This window comes from Rhododendron vialii, chromosome 13a (genome assembly GCF_030253575.1).
Source record: "Rhododendron vialii isolate Sample 1 chromosome 13a, ASM3025357v1".
In the NCBI taxonomy this organism is placed as follows: Eukaryota; Viridiplantae; Streptophyta; class Magnoliopsida; order Ericales; family Ericaceae; genus Rhododendron; species Rhododendron vialii.
In genome coordinates this window covers 6235095-6254813 of record NC_080569.1, presented here as the reverse complement: position 1 = coordinate 6254813, position 19719 = coordinate 6235095, and the positions used below count along the sequence as shown (strand labels likewise).

The 19719-nt window shown below is 38.0% G+C and overlaps 2 protein-coding genes across 3 annotated transcripts; both read left to right on the top strand.

The window, feature by feature from the left end:
- Positions 1 to 1710: 1710 nt before the first annotated feature.
- On the top strand, positions 1711 to 14440 carry LOC131312298 (probable LRR receptor-like serine/threonine-protein kinase At1g06840). Of its 2 annotated transcripts, none has more exons than XM_058339961.1 (21): positions 1711 to 2037; positions 2191 to 2373; positions 3314 to 3464; positions 4427 to 4498; positions 4653 to 4724; positions 4892 to 5035; positions 5181 to 5252; positions 5355 to 5426; positions 7538 to 7612; positions 7779 to 7847; positions 7995 to 8063; positions 8192 to 8263; positions 8375 to 8461; positions 9074 to 9142; positions 9308 to 9804; positions 10868 to 11026; positions 11741 to 12024; positions 12670 to 12721; positions 12894 to 13144; positions 13540 to 13674; positions 13874 to 14440. In XM_058339961.1, the coding sequence occupies exons 2-21, from the start codon at positions 2268 to 2270 to the stop codon at positions 14228 to 14230; spliced, it is 2865 nt and encodes a 954-aa protein (XP_058195944.1). In that variant the 5' UTR covers positions 1711 to 2037; positions 2191 to 2267; the 3' UTR covers positions 14231 to 14440. The 2 variants fall into 2 exon arrangements, with proteins under 2 accessions (XP_058195944.1, XP_058195943.1); XM_058339960.1 differs by having other exon boundaries at positions 1711 to 2090.
- A 1514-nt stretch (positions 14441 to 15954) lies between these two features.
- Positions 15955 to 18928, top strand: LOC131314412 (large ribosomal subunit protein uL16). Its single transcript, XM_058343015.1, has 4 exons — positions 15955 to 16101; positions 17168 to 17669; positions 18441 to 18522; positions 18621 to 18928. Exons 1-4 carry the CDS (start codon positions 16092 to 16094, stop codon positions 18690 to 18692), a joined length of 666 nt encoding a protein of 221 aa, XP_058198998.1. The 5' UTR covers positions 15955 to 16091; the 3' UTR covers positions 18693 to 18928.
- Positions 18929 to 19719: the final 791 nt, after the last annotated feature.

Genomic DNA, 19719 nt, shown 5'->3' with positions numbered 1-19719 from the left:
GTATAAACAGAAGAAAAGACGAGAAAAAAACTACTCTACTTTCTTGAGTGAATTAGATAGAACTCAGAAATATTTTCTCCTCAAAGACACATATTTTCGAAATGTGCGAACAATCTTTCGGTACTTTTAAGTGATCCGTGAGGAATTCTCGTCACAGGGCTCAATAGATAATGTTTTGATCTACGTTTAAGGTTCTAGACACTACTAAAAATTGAGCTAACCCTATGAACTGCAGGTAGAAATAATGGGAATCGACATGGGACGACTGGAAGTAATTTTTTCTACGCTGAGTAAAATTAAGGGAAAAAAAACAAAACAAAGAGAACCAATCACCGGATAAGATCACAAGACTTCTAAACTCTAATCTCGATCATTGATAAGGGCGGCACTGGCAAGCTCAAGGATTTCATATTTGTCAAAAAATAAGTACTTATTTTTTAAGAAGGCAATTTTTCAAATTTAAAAACTATGTGTTTACGCAAATAATTTTTTTAACAATATGGATCTTGTTTGATAGATCTCATTGAGATTTTTTAAACGGTGCAAAAAAATTAAAAAAATTATTTTTCATTTTCATTATATTTGAGTTTGAAAATTTAAAATAAGTACTTACTAGTATTTTTTAAGAAGGTAATGTGGAACACCACCTTGTCCAATAACCCTAACAGCTACTCCCTCTGTCTCCATTCTTTAGTCTCTTTTAGGAATTCGTGCAACTTTAAAAAAAAACTTATTAAGATGTATCAAATGAGATCTATATTGCATATAAATAGTATTACCAATTAAAAGTTATAATTAATTTTTTATTCGATTGATATAGGACGAGAGATAAAAGAATAGGGACGAAGGGAGTAATTCATAAGCAACCCGATAATATTTTCTTGGAGGTTACCCTATCTCGAGGAGAAGTTAAATAGTACTCCTACACCCTCCACTTAAAAGGGTGAATGTCATGCGTAGAGCATTAGCAATGGGTGTGTTATATTTGTGTATCAAAATGTTTGTTAAGGTATGTGTTAGAATAAAAAATGGGTCCCACAAGTGTGTGTTAACTTAAGAGTGTGTTAGTATATATATGAATACCTCAATGAAATGAATTAGTTAGGAGTGTGTTAACTCTTTGAAATAACGTATCAAAACAAAAAACTTTTACAATGGCTATATCACCAACGTTATTTTTTTTGTATTGAAGGAAAGGCCAATGGCCATGTTCCTCCTACTCCACATCCTATTTAAAAGAATTATTATGTTCAGAGCATGAAATTCCATTGTCTTCTCTATTTTACCTAAATTCTGACCTTTTGTGTTCAACATATATATAGAAAAACAATGAAAAAGGCAATGGTAAATCAAGCTAACGGTAAGTTTTCAAAAAAGAAAGTAGTGTGGGAATTTATGTTTTATGGTTGAAGTTTGAATTTATAGGGATAGGATCCACTTATTATTTGTTAACTTCTTTGCTAAACTTGATAACCATACTAACACACTACTATATTTAGCGCAATCTAACACACAAGCATTGTGACACAAATAATACAATTTTGTTTGTTAAGTGTTAACACACACAATTAACAAATCCATTACGGATGCTTTTACCAAAATATGTATTGCATGGTAAGTATCACATCACAAAGTACAAAATTGCAGTCGTTTTCCTATGTTGTTTCCAAATCTCTCTTCCATCTCGCACCTCCACTTTACTTCCACTGTGTAAAATATATACTAGTCCCCATTTAAAGCCGCCCCAACTGCTTGCAGCAAAAGTCAATAAACACCAAGCCCCATTACGTAGACATAATTCAATGGAGTATTTTAAACAGCCGATGAACGAGATGGCTTTGCTCCCATCATCCTCTTCCCGGCTCCTTGAGTCAATCCCATCTCTCTCTCTCTCTCTCTCTATCCAAAAAGAAAACACAGCGGTTTCAGACCCACCTTCGCCCACCTCTCAAGTTGCCTATACACACACTGTGTACTCACTTACTATTTTCCACGAATTTCTGGAGGGAATTTTCTTTTTTCCCTTTTTTTTTTTTTGTTTCTGGGTAAGAACTCTCTACTCTCAATTTCCTATCTGCAATTCTGTTGAAGTATGTTCTGAGAATCCATTCCTTCATGTGGGTCTTTTTCTACTCTGCTCAAAGTTGGGTTCTTGAATATTTGTTTGGTTGTTTCTCTTGCTTATATCAGTTGCAGGGCATCGGTGATTCGGCTGTTGAGTTTGTTGGGTTGTAGAATTTGTTTGTGGCTTATTCCGTCTTGCCGAGATGTTCTGGTCAAGGGTTTGGTTGTTTGGAGGCGCGTTTTGTGTGTGCTTGTGTTGGTTTTGTCTGTTCACTGGAGCAGATGGCCAGATTACACGACCAGAAGAAGGTAACTATGGAATTGGCTGTTGCTTGATATGCTGGATTTGTCTGTCCTAATGTATGTAACCTTAATGTTACTGTTGGAACCCGAAACCAATTGGCAATGAGTTAGAGTGGTCGGTCGGCCTCAGGTACGGATCCAGAAGTTCATATTAGTGGAGGCACGGAAATAATAAACTTAACCCGTACGTTTATACTTTCTTTGCCGTTAAATGACAAATTGGTGATTGTGTATGTAACTTCATCTTATACTAAATCATTAGAAAAGCGTGTGTTTGTGCAAAAAGATGATGTGAAAATTTAACACTCACAAATATCTTCATATAGAAAATCTGGAGTAATTATTTTGTTGGAACACTATCATAAATGTTGAGTAGATATTTAAGAATATTAATATAATTTTACAAAATCGAGTGGGGGCCGTGTCCCCGCGGGATCCCATATGGATCCGTCCCTGCTGGGCTTCATATACTAGTTTTGGCTGTGATAAATCATTGGCATACGGCACGCCCTAACAATCGGCACACCTGCGATCCCGGACCACATATATCATTCGGAGGAGTGTAAACAAAAGATTCACTATGGGATCATCATGAAACAAAGTGCACTTTTATGGTACAAACTGAGGGAATCAATATCTTCTGCGAAAGCCTTCTAGTTTTGGAGGTGGTTGGAGGCGTTAATTAACCGATGTTGAGCTAACACTTACTGACGTTTTGTTTTTGCTAGTTATTTCAAAGTGGATGTAGGATAGGGAATTATTTGTCAAAAGAACCTGGTAATAACTTTCCTAATCTAGTATTAAACATCCCTTCCAGAAATGATGAAGTACACTTGCACGACTAGGGAAATGTGTAGAAACTTTACTAAGTGTTTCTTTTTGGAAGATGAGGAGGATGATTAATTTTGTGGACGGAAGTATGATGACCGGTTTGTAATAATTGCAGTTACAGCATTGCGAGCCATCAAGCAAAGTCTGGTTGATCCAAATCGGAATCTCAGTAATTGGAATCGTGGAGATCCATGTATGTCGAATTGGACAGGGGTTTTGTGCTTCAATTCGCCATTGGATGATGGCTATCTACATGTCAGAGAATTGTATGATTTCACTCTTATACTAATTCTTGTTCCTTTACCAGAGCATCATGAATGAATTTTGTGAATCATGCCTACTGGAAAGTTAAGGTGGTAGGAAAATATGGGTTAACTTGGGCACATACTTCAAAAGGTTTAACAATCACAACTCACACGAAAGGGCAAGCCAAGGGATGCCCCTGTGGTCATTGGTTCTACTTATATACCCAGGATGCACATGCATATTCCTGATGTGGGATTAATAGTCAATAATCAATATTTAACACCCACAGAACTCGAGGGGTTACAATTCCTCCCTTCATTGTCGAGTGGAGGCACATTTAATCACATATACCACGTTGTGATGGTTGAGATCATTACATTGTCATTCATCCCATAACATTTCTTCTTATTGATGAAAGAGAGAACATGCGATGGTTACCTAGTTCACAGAAACTGTGTTGCTGAAGTGATATGTGCCTGTTTAGCGTTGCTCACGTACTTTCTAGCTTATGCCAATTACGCAACTATAAGTTTAGCTCTTACATCTCTTCTTCTTCTTCTTTTTTCCCCTCTAAATGCTTAATTTTGTGACTAGCATACCCTGCATATTCCATATAACAAGAGTGCACGAACTGAAGAACACTTTTGATTAATCACAATGTTGCCTTATGTATGCCAACATCTAATCCCTTTTGAAAGATAAGCATCGTTAGCTTGAGAAATGTTGAAGAATGGAAACTGTAAGATATACAATACTTTACGACATTTACTGAGTTTTGTGGATAAATATTTGATTTAGCATCATGACCCAAGCGTTTGAAGTAACAGAATAGACAATGTGAAGACACTATGATTTTTTTAGCCCATCATGAGTCATGCCTATAGTATCTGTACAAGATTGTTTCTCTACCTTCTTACTTTGTGATGAATCCTGGGTATGAATCTGTCAGGAAATTTGTAATGGCGTTTGTGTTACTTTGCAGGCAGCTACTGAATATGAATCTGTCAGGAAGTTTATCTCCAGAGCTTGGCCGCCTATCTTATATGATAATATTGTGAGTCAATCAGGATATATACTGAATAAATTTTTTGCTATAACTTGGGTCCTTTCGTGCTCTATCACTTCTCCTTAAGGGCCTAGTTTTCCCCCCTGTACAGGTAGATTTTTTTTTTGTCCTGATATATTTTTATTGTGTTTTGTGCATACAGGGATTTTATGTGGAATCAGATAAGTGGGAATATACCGAAAGAGATTGGCAATATTACATCTTTGGAACTCTTGTAAGTTGAAGTATTATTAAGAACAGCCATGCTATAAGTTCTTATTTTTACTTTTCAGAGCGAATTATTTGCCCTCCTTGAATTATTGAAGGATTATATTTGATCAATTACGTATAATACCATATTTTTGGATGCTCCTGATTCTATATTGTTCTGCTGTTTTCCAGGCTCTTAAATGGAAATCAACTCACTGGTTCCTTGCCTGAAGAGATCGGTTATCTTCCTAATTTGGATAGAATTCAAATTGACCAGAACCATATATCTGGATCACTTCCTAAATCATTTGCAAACTTGAACAAAACAAAGCATTTGTAAGAGTTTCATTTCGACGCTAATTAGCTATTGCAGCTTCTCTTTCTCTTGGTTCCTATGATTCTTCTTGTAATTATTTTCAATGTTGCTGTTGTAATTGTGATCATTGTTACTGATATTATTATTAATTTGTTCTCTGAGCAGCCACATGAACAACAATTCAATTAGCGGGCAAATTCCACCTGAACTGTCTGTGCTGCCAAATCTTGTTCACTTGTAAGTTGGTCATTGTTGTTTTATCACTTCTATCTGGTAATTTTTTGGTCTCTATCTCTAATGCATGTTTGCCATTTTCCCTGTTGATGTAAACATCTGCAGTCTACTTGACAACAACAACTTATCAGGGTATCTTCCGCCAGATCTTGCCAATCTGCCTAATCTACTGATACTGTAAGTTTTTCTGCTACAAGAGCTACAGAGTACAGAGTACGGATTTCAATTTTTAAGATTGCACATGTACATGATTTTATTGTGAACATATCCCAGTTGCTGATAGGTAAGTGATAATTTATAATGACATTTATAGGTTTCTGAATTCTTGCATTTTTCATCTAATTTGTAGTGAATTAGTTGTAGAATGTGCATTTGTGGAACAACAAACAAGGCTTTAATGATTTTGTTTGTCATCTGAGAGTGGCTGACTACGTCTTCTCCGGGATACTATTATTTTCTGATGCTGCTGTTTTTGAGGGGTCTGATAAGCCAGAATGAAACAAAGGGCAGAGAGAAGGAAAAAGGGTCATCATTTTCCTTAAAAAGTATTCAGAAGACTGCTTGGGCTGAGTTAACTGGACTTGTTTCTTTTGGAGAAAAATGTTCTCCACCAAAATAGGGAATGTTGTGGATAAGGTTATTGGAAGTGGTAATAATTTCATCTGAAACCAATAGCAGTAGAAGTTTGGGCGAGGAATGAGCCAGTATAGGAAAAGGAACTCGTTACCGTGGCTGGACTGTTGTGTCTAAGGCGCTGACTAGAGTAGTATGTAGTTCCTCTTTTGGTCTTAACACAAGATCTTAATGAGTTTGGGAATATAGGTGTGTATTATGGTTCAATGTAGAATATGGAAAACTATAATTGCAGAGAACAAAGAGGTTTAATAACCTCGTGATGCTGCAATTGAAGTATTGAACATTTTTGTAGGTCGAAGCAAAGATGAGTGTCAATAAATGAAGGAGACCAAAGACATTGGGCATCTAAACAATGAGGAAAATTTGTCTCACAACACAAAGAAGAAGCTGAAAGAAAGGAAAGTGTAAGAACTATAGTTGGCAACTTGATCTTAGTAGGTGGAGAAATAATGGAAAAACTCTTTATCCATTTTCTTTTGTGCGCGATGGTTACGTAGATCACTATTAGTGGTCAAGTTTTCTCAAAGGCATGTATATCTCGTCGAAAAGTTGGACAGAAAACTCATTTCTTGGAGTTCAACTAGGATTATGGTCGCTTAGACGTGGTTGACATCAGCTTCTAACTTTTCATCTAAATAGAAATACTCACCACTAAGATCAATTTGCCTGTGATTGGAAGTTGGAGAGACAATGGAAGCACTTTATATCCTTCTATTTAGTATGTGATAGGTCGGTAGAACGCTTTCAGTGGTCAAGTTTTCCCGAAGGTATGCATATCTCCTCGAAGAGTTGGACAGAGAACCCATCCCTTACTTGAGTTCAACCAGGATTATGGTCGCTTAGACATGGTTGACATCAGCTTCTAACTCTTCCGCTAAATAGAAGTAATCACCAATTTGATGTTAACAGGCAACTTGATCTTAGAAGGAAGAGATTAGAAGTTGGAGAAAAAATGGAGACACTATCTATCTTTTTACTTTTGTATGTGATAGGTAGGTAGAACACTGTCATTGATAAAGTTTTTCGAAGGTATGCACATCTCCTCGAAGAGTTGGACAGAAAATCCATCCCTTACTTGAGTTTAACCAGGATTATGGTCACTTAGACGTGGCTGACGTCAGCTTCTAACTCTTCAGCTGAATAGAAGTCGCCAACATCTGATGCTGACAGGAAGGAAATGCAAAACTTCCCCAACATGAGCTTTGATCCCATGCCAAGGCACCAATGTGTATCGATATCCAGCAATTAGAAGGTGATAGGTGTTTTCAAAGGAAAGAAAGACCAAACTCAGGACCTATGTAAACTTGTCAAGGTCAAATAGGGCTAACAATGGGCTTAAAGAGTATTGCGATGTGACGATGGTGTCATTTTGAATATAAAGCATAGTTTTTGAATATAAAACAGAGTTCAAAAAGTTATTCTATGCATAAGCAGAACCCTAGCGACTGGGATCTGAGGCTTTATTGAGTTATTGCAAAATCCTCTTGTGATGGAAGAATACAGGTTCTTGTTTATTTGTATAGCTGCGAAAATAACATTTTATATTCTCTCTGTACATTAGCTCTGTAATGTTGTTTTTGCTTTGCTCTTTATGATTTTTCTACCATGAAGAAGCACATAACTCATAAGTTTTCCTCTTTTGTTGTTGGCAGTCAACTGGACAACAACCACTTTGATGGGACTTCAATACCAGCTTCTTATAGCAACATGTCTCATTTGCTGAAGTTGTAAGTGCACATGGTTCAAAAATAAACTTGTACTCAGATAAACTGCATGCGTGGATGTTCTTTTCTTCTTGAAAGCTATGTGTTCTGAGTTATAAGAACATGCATTTTCAACCGTTTCAATTGATTTTTAATATTGGCTTTGAATTTTTGTTCTTGGTTGTATCAGGAGTCTGAGGAACTGTGGGTTGCTAGGACCAATCCCTGACCTGAGCAGGATACCAAATCTCGCCTATATGTAAGTTCATCAGTAGTTATCAGATACTATGGAGTTAATTATTTATTGAGGGCCCCCCTCAGCATCATGATCATCTCTGCATAATCATTTCGTGTTTGATAGATGCTTGTTATTATGTTAACTACAATGGTGACATTTAAATTTCAGTGATCTCAGTTCAAACCAGCTTAATGGCTCCATTCCACCAGAAAAGCTTTCCGAGAACATGACAACAATGTAATGCTCCATCTCTATATAGGATACGATCAGAAAAGTATACTTGCGTCTTCGGAATTGTAGCAATCGTCACTCTATTTTGCTGCCAATTATGAGTTCTGAACCAATTATTCATAACAATTGTGCAGTGATTTATCAAACAACAATCTTACCGGACCTATACCTACCAACTTTTCCAGCCTTCCTCTGCTTCAGATACTGTGAGCATTCTTCAACCCTCCGTTTCCTCCTCATTGGTTTGGGACAAATGGCCTAACTTTTTCTTACACAATGAAATGATTGTGTTTACTATGTATACCATTCGAATGCAGGTCACTTGCAAACAATTCACTGAATGGTTCTGTTCCATCCATTATATGGCGAAATAGGACTTCCAGTCGACCTGAGAGACTTGTAGTGTAAGTCAAATAAAGTACACAATCCTTTACAAACAATCTTTATTTCCTTCCCTCTTTGTGTGTGTGTTTTAATGTGTATCTCCATGTCCATGTCCACTCCAAACCATCTCATACTTTTTTTTTGCTAACAAGAAGTTGAAGATTGAACTTGTGACTTTCTTTCCTTACTTTGGTGGGTTTACATGAGTGGGTTGATTCTAATTTTTTCTAGGCTTTATGCCCTTAGTTCCTGCCGAGGTTTGCATCACAGTGTTTGTGTGTGTGTCTGCATGCATATGCCCTCTGAAACATCTCATACTTGTTTTGCTAGTGGCAAAGTTGATGACTCTTTGCCGATCAACAAAAAAAAAAGTTGATGACTCTTAGCAAGCTCAGCTCTCTTTCTGAGGTCCAAGCCACAACTTTATTTGTAAACTCTAAATACGGTTTATGTGTGAAGTTGGTTGATAATGCTAAATGCTCTAGCTTATCAATGCTTGTTTTGTTATCATTGAGATTGAAGACTCCTTTGCAAGTTTTAACTTTCTCTCTTATGATTCTAATGGTCTTTTTACGTGAGGAGTTGTTTGATACTACTTTGTCTTAAAATGCTTTATGCTCGTTTATCTGCAGTGACTTGCAGAACAATATCATTACAAATATTAATGGCAGTTCCAACCTCCCACCAAATGTCACTGTTAGGTTTGTTTTCCACCTTCATCCGCAGTGAATCATTCTTTATAAGCACTATTTGTTCAGTAATAATTAAAATCTGTGTCTTACGCTCTAGTTAGTAATATTTAAGTCACAGGATGGTTCAAGGAGTACTCAAGTCTCTCGTCTGTTATTTGCTTAAATAATTTGCAGGCTTCAAGGAAATCCAATATGCTTGGATACAAACCTGGTCCAGTTCTGTGGAACGCAGACTCAATATATCAGTCATATCCAGAGCTCAGAAAACTCCAATGCTACTTGTCCTGTGCAAGCATGCCCCTATGAATATGCCCCATCATCTCCTGTACCATGCTTCTGTGCTGCACCTTTGCTCGTTGGATATCGGTTGAAAAGTCCTGGATTCACAGATTTTCGGCCATACAAAGATCAATTTGAGGTGTACTTAACAAATGGTCTAGTCTTGGAGATTTTTCAGCTTTACATTGATTCGTTCATATGGGAGGAAGGCCCTCGACTGAAGATGTATTTGAAGTTTTTCCCTGTATACATTGATAACGCCTCTTATGTCTTCAATAAGAGTGAGGTTCTGCGAATCAGGAGCATGTTCACAGGATGGAAAATTCCTGATAGTGACATTTTCGGACCTTATGAACTTCTCAACTTCACTCTGTGGGGCCCTTATGAAGATGGTTTGTATAATAAACCTTATCTGATTGTTTGCTTAGGAATTCAGATTAAAAATCAAATTATATAACGTGTTTTTGTGACAACCCACTGTTTACTAGCTGAATAACTTGTTGGAGCCTAACAGCATGTATCAAAGCTAAGCTCAAGTTATTTGGTAGTAAGGGGTAAGGTCCATTATATTCCATTGAAACTTCTTCTAACCAACCAAGGGACTAACATTGGGTATTGCAATCTCCCCCGCTTTAATGTGCAACGTCCTCGTTGTGCCATGGCCTAACAACCTTCTCCTAGTGGCCATGGTGTAGCACTCAGGTCCTACCATGTAGCCCAGGGTTGTGCTCTTATACCATTTGTAATGACCCACTCTGTACTAGCCCAATAACTTGTTGGCGCCTAACAACATGGCCCAAAATAGCCCCAGTTCCTTGGTTGCAAGGGGCGGTCCATTATATTCCTTTGAAGCTTTCTTCTAACCCACAAGGGACAAACATTTGGGTATTGTGTCTTCTGCTGAGAGAAGGCTGTTATTTTCCGTGCTTTGATTTAAAATGTGTTAGCGAGTTCCCGTGTGTCTGTGTTAGTGATGTTTGCCCTGGTGTGGTAGGTAAGAACAATTTACATACCAGCAATAGCGTATTTTATAAACAGGAGAACACTAGCTTATGCTCCTATTGGAACTGATCACTTCTTTGGTGGTATAAGTTTGGAGCTTGATCCCCATTGCATTATAATATTTGTACGTATATTATGTTGGATGGGATGCTGTGGTAAGAAAGGACTTGAATTGATTGAATCTAAGTGAACATACAGCCCTATCCTTTAGAGAATCGTGAAAATAAATTCATGTAGCTGCCCCCAATTGAACCGTGGCATATTTTCATGACGCTTCTTTCTTGATCTTCCATGCTGAAAATAAATCTACCAAGGCATCAAATGTTTGGCCGTATAACAGTATCTTGCTGCAACAGTGATGGACATGCTAGGGATGATATTAACTGCATACAGACCTATGTTCATGCCTTCTTTTAATTGGTTTGGGCTTATAATTTTTTATTTCTCTTCCAGTGATTCCCTTCTCTTCAAAATCTGGTATTAGCAAGGGGGCACTAGCTGGCATTGTAGTAGGAGCAGTTGCAGGTGCAGTCATGTTATCTGCAGTTGTGTCTCTTATTATATTGAGATTGCTTATGAGGAAACAACAAGCAGTGTCAAAAAGACGTCAATGTGAGTATCTTATAGCGTCCAGTAGCTGAAATGGAATCTTATTTATCATGCTTTTTCATTTTCTTAACCCAGCTTGGTAGCTGACCACTTTGAATCTGTTGGCAGCTGTGATTGTTTCTACATATTATTTCTACGACCTTTATATGTAATGGTTGGGTATGTTAAAGCATTTCTTACATGGTTTACAATGAGATGACTGTTTTGGAATTTTTTTCAAAAAACCTGGAACGAATATATAAAGATCATCACAACATCTTTTTTGGATGAGAAAGCTGCCCTTTTACCATTGGCAGCTGTTTAGTATACTAAAACGTCATGTTGATGTTTGTTAGCCCCCCCTGAATTAGCCAGAGCTGTTTTAACTTGGTTTCATATACCATGCCAGATTGCTGAAATGTTCGAGAAGAAAAGATTTTACAAATGGGCAAACTGTGACACTGTAGTTTTGATTGCCTCTTTTTGGATCTCTTATATTGCATATTCAGCCGTTAAGTATTGGGCTTTCAAAATCATTATCTACCACAGTCCTCCTTGACCAGTGGAAAGTGGACCATTTGGGGTTGTTTATTATTTGTCTCAGGATATGTGCGTATCGCAGTCCCTCTAAAAAAAATATAAGTATGGAGATGTAACTGGTATCTACAAGTATAGTATCATCAAATGAATTGTTATTTACCTTTAGTTACATTGGCCCCACCTTATGTTTTTTTGCAGTATCCAAGATCACTATCAAAATTGATGGTGTGAAAGACTTTACTTATGGAGAATTGGCTCTGGCGACTAACAATTTTGATGCCTCTGCTCAAGTTGGACAAGGAGGTTATGGGAAGGTCTACAAAGGTACTCTTGCTGACGGCACTGTTGTGGCCATAAAACGTGCACAAGAAGGATCATTGCAAGGAGAAAAGGAGTTTCTCACTGAAATAGAACTATTGTCAAGGTTACATCACCGGAACTTGGTCTCTTTGCTTGGATATTGTGATGAAGAAAGTGAACAGGTATCTTTGATGTGAACTTCACCTGCACTTGGTCATGAGTTTATGTAAAAGCTCACTTAACTGGAATTTTAAAGCATTTTGGTGGAAGAAAAAAGGAATGTAGAAATCTACATAATGGTAGGGAAAAATATAGGTTGAACTCAATGGAGGAATCGTATTTTTCGGTGCATTGTGTTTCCAAGCTAACAACAAAAAGTGTAATAGGTAACAAATAAGAAGATTACATAAGAAGTGAAAGAAGAAAAAAGAAGAATAAAGAAGAGCATATAGAGCCCTCTATAAGTTCTCTATTCTTAAGAACCAATAAGAAGAGGAGGAGGATAGTAAAAGAAAGAACAGGACAAAGAAAGTGAAGTAATATCTGATTAGGAAGAAAACGATCCGGAGCCCTCAGGAGTTGGGGATAATTTAGAAATTGCCACTTCCATTGTTTTGTCCATTAGTTTTGAATTGAACTTGAGTGAGCAGTAACCTTTGTGTTTCTTCATAATGATTGGTCCCTTTTCCTCACCCGTTGAAATTAGTAGTGTTCTAGCATTGTTCTGCTTGTTCGTACTTTTACTTTAATTCTCTGATTGCTAAGTAAGCCTTTTTCTTGTGCAATGCTTGGTTACTACTCACACGAATACTCTTTTTGACCTGTAGATGTTGGTTTATGAATTCATGCCCAATGGCACCCTGAGAGACCACTTGTCTGGTATATTCTATATACTTATTCTGAATTTGCTCTATTTCTTTTCATAGCATTCCTCCGCTCACTCTCTCCCTCCGTGTTAGGGAATGGCTGACCAATACTGAATAATCATGATTAATGGACTTGTTACATACTTGCTGATTTAGTATGTGCTTTTATTTTTGCGACACCACAGGTAAGACTAAAGAGCCTCTGGGTTTGGCTATGAGAGTGAGAATTGCATTAGGTTCAGCCAAGGGAATCCTCTATCTGCATACGGAAGCTGATCCTCCAATATTCCATCGAGATATCAAGGCCAGCAACATATTGTTGGACTCTAGGTTAAATGCAAAAGTTGCTGATTTTGGACTCTCCCGACTTGCCCCAGTTCCGGATATTGAAGGAACTACGCCTGGTCATGTATCCACAGTTGTAAAGGGCACTCCGGTAAGCTCCAGTATTTTAGATGAATTTCCTCATATTTCTGTAGTCCCTACTCGTATGGTAAATTTTAAGCACAGTGTCGCCTTTAGGAGGGGAAAAAAAAAAAAAAAACCCTTCTTATATTGGTGCATGACATGGTGAATGTTTTTTTCCAGTGGATTTGAAGTTTAAATGAAACGTTTGATTGTTATAACTTCTAATTCTGTTGAGATCAATCCTAGAGTTGAAGGAAATCCTTCTTCCCAATTATTGAGAATAAACTGCCATGTCGTTGAATCAATAAGATGGTTGATTTTGTTGAGATGGGAATCTTGATTCTCTGTAAGGCTGCGTAAATTCTTTTTTATTTGGTATATAATAATCTGGGGTGGACCTTAAAAGTGCATTTTTCTGTGCAGGGGTACCTTGATCCAGAGTACTTCCTTACTCATAAGTTGACAGACAAAAGTGATGTTTATAGCCTCGGTGTTGTATTTCTAGAGCTCTTGACCGGAATGCATCCAATCTCGCATGGCAAAAACATTGTTCGAGAGGTACTGCTTCACAATTGCTTTTACAAAGGTTTAGTGATTAAGTCTGAAAGCAGTGTAGTTGCCTCTTACACCTCACTGTGCAAATCACTCATCCTCTCCAACTTTCTCCTGTAAAACTTCTAGATGAAACCTATTCACAAGTTTTCAATTTTAAGTACATAAAATGGTCACCGTTTTGTCTTTATTCCGACTGGATCAGGTAAACTCGGCATATCAATCTGGAATGATCTTCTCAGTCGTTGACGACCGTATGGGAGCTTACCCCGCAGAATGCGTGGAGAGGTTTGTAAACTTGGGCCTCAAGTGTTGCCAAGAGGAGACTGATGCCCGGCCTTCGATGGCGGAGGTGGTTCGCGAACTCGAAACCATATGGGGTATGATGCCAGAGTTCGACACCAAAACGACAGAATCCTTAAGCAGTGACCCTGGCAAGGTTATGTCCCCTTCTTCATCTATATCCTCTGAGATGAAGAATAAGCACACTCCTTACGTGTCGGGCGACATCTCCGGCAGTGACCTTGTCAGTGGAGTCATTCCCACCATTACCCCCAGATGATGTATTCTTCTCCCTTACGGGGCTGGAGAGGGGGTTATATAAGTTATGTATATTCCACATTTTTTTGGGTTAGATATGTAAAATGTCTTAGGCTGATCATTTCACATCTGCTGTTGTTGCTGTTATGCTGTAAAAGTTTTGCTTAGATGGTCAACTTTCACAGTTGTGCCAACAATCCAGATATTATATTCCAGATAATGATTACTAAAATGTTGCGCAATTGATCTCGCCGTCTTTCCGCTGATTTAACGTAGTTTTGGGAGATTTCATATGAATTTATTCAGCGGATGAGGGGCATTGCTTGGGGTGTCTTCGAAATCTGAATTAACCTCGGACATTTTAATACCAAAATGGTTCATCTTTTTCGTTATTCAACTTGTGGTTGGTAGATAATTTTGATGAACTTCTTTTCCTAGACCGAAAAGAAACAGTTGAGATGGCTACTGTAGAGGAGGATACTCCATCTTGTTTTGGCCTTGAGCATTTCGTAACTATTTGCTGGGAAGAGATAACCATGAAAAGTAAAACAACCCATCCATGCTCCATTCACGACCCAATTCCATCGTATGCAAACAAGCTGAGCCGAGGTTTGTCGAGCTCAAGCTTGGCTCGTTTATTAAAAGAGCCAAAAACTTGAGCCGATTTTGGCTTGAGCCTTAACAAGCTGAGTTTAGCCATTTACTAAATGAATCTCTTTAATAGAGCTGAGTTTCGTTTAACGAGCCGAGCTCGCGAACTGCTCGGTTCATTTGCAGCCCTTACAGATGCCAACAAATTGCCTCCTTACCATTTCCATTCAAAGAAACATCACGAGAGAAAAAAAAAGGAAAAAAAAGAAGAAGTTGCTTTTGACTATTACAAAGTGTAGCAGATACAAGTATCTGAATTACGTTAATTGAGCATAAGCCCACAATCTCTTAGCCGAGCATCTCCAATCAAACATCCTCTATTTCTTCATTTTAGAGAATCAAATTAATAATATTTCATCATGAGGTGAATATAGAAGATTTATTAAGCCTCCTTTTCCATGGCCGTCACAAATATTTCTCTGGCAGATGCAGAGATCTCTCTCTTTTTGGGTGGTTTCCTTGCCCCACCGCACCGCTTTAGACCATCCTCCAAAAAGGTAGATAGCCACAACCCTCTATATCTCTATATTTACATTCTATTTCAAATACATCATCACTTTTCCTCTCATCATTATTCCCACCCACTAGTTTGTTGCCAAAATTATATAATTTTGAATAAGTATGAAAGGAAAATTAAATTATATGGAGAAAATTTGGAGTTATAGAGGGTGGGTATTTTTTACATATAATTTAATTTTTCTTTCATATTGTTGGCACTGAATTGTTCATGAATAATCAATGTAAAAAAAAAAAAAAAAACTTCACTTAGATTTGTGAGTACGTAGATAATATAACTCAACAAAACAAAAAAAATTAAGCACAATTCATTTTCAATCATAATAAAAAAAATTCATTTCATGTAGAGTTTTGTATACAATTTTTTTTTTAAAATATTTTTGTCACCATTAAAGTAAAACCCCGGAGCCGCCGCTGTGCATCGCGTCGTAGATTTCGTCGAACTTGTGTTGCCTTGCCTTGGGGAAGAAAAAGGCAAAAATGATTTTTAATAGGCCGGCCTGATCTGTTAGGTCCAAGAAGTATCCGGACTTGGGCTTGTGTCGGCCCATCCGGCCTAAAATGACGCACGCTCACACGTATGTCTCCACACGAGTACACAAATTGAACACTCCCATGGGGAGGATTATAAATACAGAAACAAACACCGTCTCTCTCTCTCTCTCTCTCTCTCTCTCTCTCTCTTCATTTCCTAGGGTTTTAGGAGACTTGTCGCCATGGGGAGGAGTAAGTTTCTCTCACCTCACCTTACGCTCTATATTACGGGTATTTTTTGTACGAGCCTAGGTGCTTAGATCTCTGAAATGATGATGTTTCATGTGGTTCGTGGATTTTGATCGTCGTTCAAACCCTTTTGATTTTTCCTGTCTAAATTTTGTGGATTTTTCGTTGAATTCTTTCTTCACTGATTGATGCTATGTTTTTGTTTTCTGAGGTTGTTTTTCGATTGAGACTTGGATTGAATACATTAATCCAACCACTTCTCTGTTTGGTTTTGTTGAAAATGCCAATTTTATTTGTATCTTCTGCTTTATAGCTAGTGGTGGTCTAGGTTTTGTGATAGCGGAAACAGGAACCTGATTTGATTCATCCTGGTAGTCATATGTATTGAGCTGAGTGGATTGTCTATTTGGTTCCGCGGGCAAATGAGAGAATTACGAGGGTTCAATTATGTGTTTAGTTGTCGTCTTGGGGACCTGATTTGATGCTGCTGATTGATGACCTAATTGAAGGAGTCAGGGTACTCAATACAGACTTTAATAAAAGGAATTATAAGCTAATTTAAACCATTTTGTAAACTTTTGTGTCTTTTCTGTTTAATTATGCTTTCTTTGTTGTGAACAAGCCTGCTTTCAATGAACTAAGACCCAGACAATTGGTGAAGGAATCTTGTTGGGAAGATACATTTGTAATTTGTTGGAAGCAGGGGATGTTTAGGAGATTGAAAAGTTGTTTGGCTTTTCCATATGTATTTCCTGTAATTCAAATCATTTCTGGTTTAGTTTTGTTAATAGCTGTATATGTAGGTTGGCATACTCTTTCTCTTAAGTGATTCATCTCCTTCCTGACCAAACATAGCATATTTAAACGTTCATGACCTTTCTTGATCATTGATTCCCTACTACCGTATCTTGTTGGCATTTCTGTTTCCTTCTCTTCCTCTTGTAATTGCTTTGGAGTAGAAATTGAAATGTAACATGCATGTTCGATTCTTAAACTTGTCAAGGCCTTTCAGTATCTTGGTAATGTCGTATAATGACCTTCTATGTATATTGCCTTTTCACTATTGTAGGGCCTGCAAGGTGTTATCGCCAGATCAAAAACAAGCCTTACCCTAAATCAAGGTACTGCCGTGGTGTGCCAGATCCAAAGATTAGGATCTATGATGTTGGAATGAAGAAGAAGGGAGTCGACGAGTTCCCCTTTTGTGTGCATTTGGTTAGTTGGGAAAAGGAAAATGTCTCCAGTGAGGCATTGGAAGCTGCACGTATTGCTTGCAACAAATACATGACTAAGTTTGCTGGAAAGGATGCGTTTCACTTGAGAGTTAGGGTGCATCCGTTCCATGTCCTGCGTATTAATAAGATGCTTTCATGTGCTGGAGCTGATAGGCTCCAGACTGGTATGCGTGGAGCTTTTGGTAAGCCTCAAGGAACGTGTGCCCGCGTTGCCATTGGCCAGGTGCTTCTATCTGTTCGCTGCAAAGATACAAACAGTCAGCATGCTCAGGAAGCCTTGCGCCGTGCAAAGTTCAAGTTCCCTGGTCGTCAAAAGATCATTGTCAGCAGGAAATGGTATGCTGGAATTATATTAGTAATATTGATTCACGTATTTATTTAAGATGCCTGTAGTTGGAAAATCTTTCATTCCTGCATCATAACCTGCACAGCGGGCTCAAATTGATTTATCCTCCTCCTCCTCCTCCTCCTCCTCTCTCTCTCTCTCTCTCTCTCTCTCTCTCTCTCTCTCTCTCTCGGGTTGTGTTTTTTAGTTTAGTTGGTACCACCATTCTTTGTAAGGAAATCACGTCAGGCTATATTAGATTAATGAATGATCAGAAAGGGGAGGGAAAAATCCCACTCCTACAAAACAAGTTGCTAGACTTTCCAATAGTCCATTTGTTTTTCCTCCTATGCTATGAAGCCTATAATTGTTGGTGTTGTTTATTTCTTGAATCAATCATGTTCCTAGCTGGCATAGTTAAATTATCAGTTTTTACCTATTTAGCACATCCCTCATTGAAGTTCTTATTCATTCTTTTGCATATGTAACTGGTGTCAGTTCATATATTTCTTGATTACATATATTTGATATTCTAGATACTGGAATAAATATCCGATGAAGTAGAACCAGCTATCTCAAGTTGACGGATTCATTCTCTGTGCTATCCATAGGATCAGTTGACAGGACACTCATATTCTGGAATTACAGAACGACTAGTCCGCTTTCAAACCACCATAAAAGAATGGGCTAGAAAACCGAGCGTTAAATGATTAAATTTGCATGGAAGCTATGACTTTTGAGTGGAATTCTGAGTTGTGCAATTTAACTGTGCGTCATTGCAGGGGATTTACCAAGTACAGCCGTTCTGATTATCTAAGGTGGAAAGCTGAAAACCGCATTCTATCAGATGGTGTCAATGCCAAGGTTAGTCTGATAATTTTCTTGGTCTAGAGCTATCTACTATTTCAGTAGTTATCTTGTTTTGCCACACAAGTAACTCACAAACCTTGTGATTCTTGCAGCTTCTGGGGTGCCATGGACCCTTAGCGGCGCGTCAACCTGGAAGAGCGTTTATAGATGCTGTTGCCTCTTAGAGAATTTGTGGACTTCAAGGGCCCAGTCATCAGGCGATGTTACCCTATGGGTTATGACTTGTGTGACGTGATGTCTGGAATTAAGTTCGTTGTTCGTTGTTTTCTTACACATATTTTTAGTTTCAATGGAACTTTTGCTGGTTGTATGCACCTATTAGTACTATGTATTCGTTTGAAACATACTTCGCTTCAAATTCAGAACATGCTTTATATTGATGTTATTCGGATTTTGCTTCGTCTTTGGATATTATGTAGCTTGCTATTTCTCTCAATTGGCTTGTCATGTAATAATGCTCGAGTTTTGTGCATCTCTTCAACTTAATTTGGCATTTCTTGCCGGTAATATGTCATTGCCGACTCATTGGTGGTCTGGTCGTACGCAACTGCTCTCTAGCTTTCAGCTATTCTTCCATTTCACTTGAGTAATTCTAGGTCCTTATTAATCCTTCAGTTTTCATTAGGGGGTTTTCAACAAGGGGCCGTGAGCTTGAAACAGAGAACCTCAATGCTATGAGATCATATCCTGGTTATGAGCTTGCAGGTTTAGCGTTCAAAATGCTAAATTCTACTCCTATATTCAGAACATGTTCGATGTGATGCCTAGTGATGGGTAAGAATAGCAGTTGCTATTTCGCTATTTGCTTGTCGGCCGTGTTTACAATATACTACCATCGAGACACCAATGCTTTTGCCATCCCAATACACACGACTGGTTGTGGTAAATTCTATTAATGTTACTTTGGTAACCATGTTTTGGGTACCATAACATTATAGGTACTGTCCTCGTCCCAAACTCGATTCATTGCAATGCAGAATCGGGCCAATGTCAGCCAGGAACTTGCTGTAGTTGTCATCAACATACATTTTTTTTTTTGGGTTAAAGCTGGGGAGAACCATATCTGGATTAGAGTTGGGGAGAACTATATCGGGGAAAGATACTTTCAAACACTGTTTCGGGTGGCAGATCAAAAAGAAAAAAAACTGTTTTGGGTGCAAAATTTAAATGATAATTGCACTATTAACACAA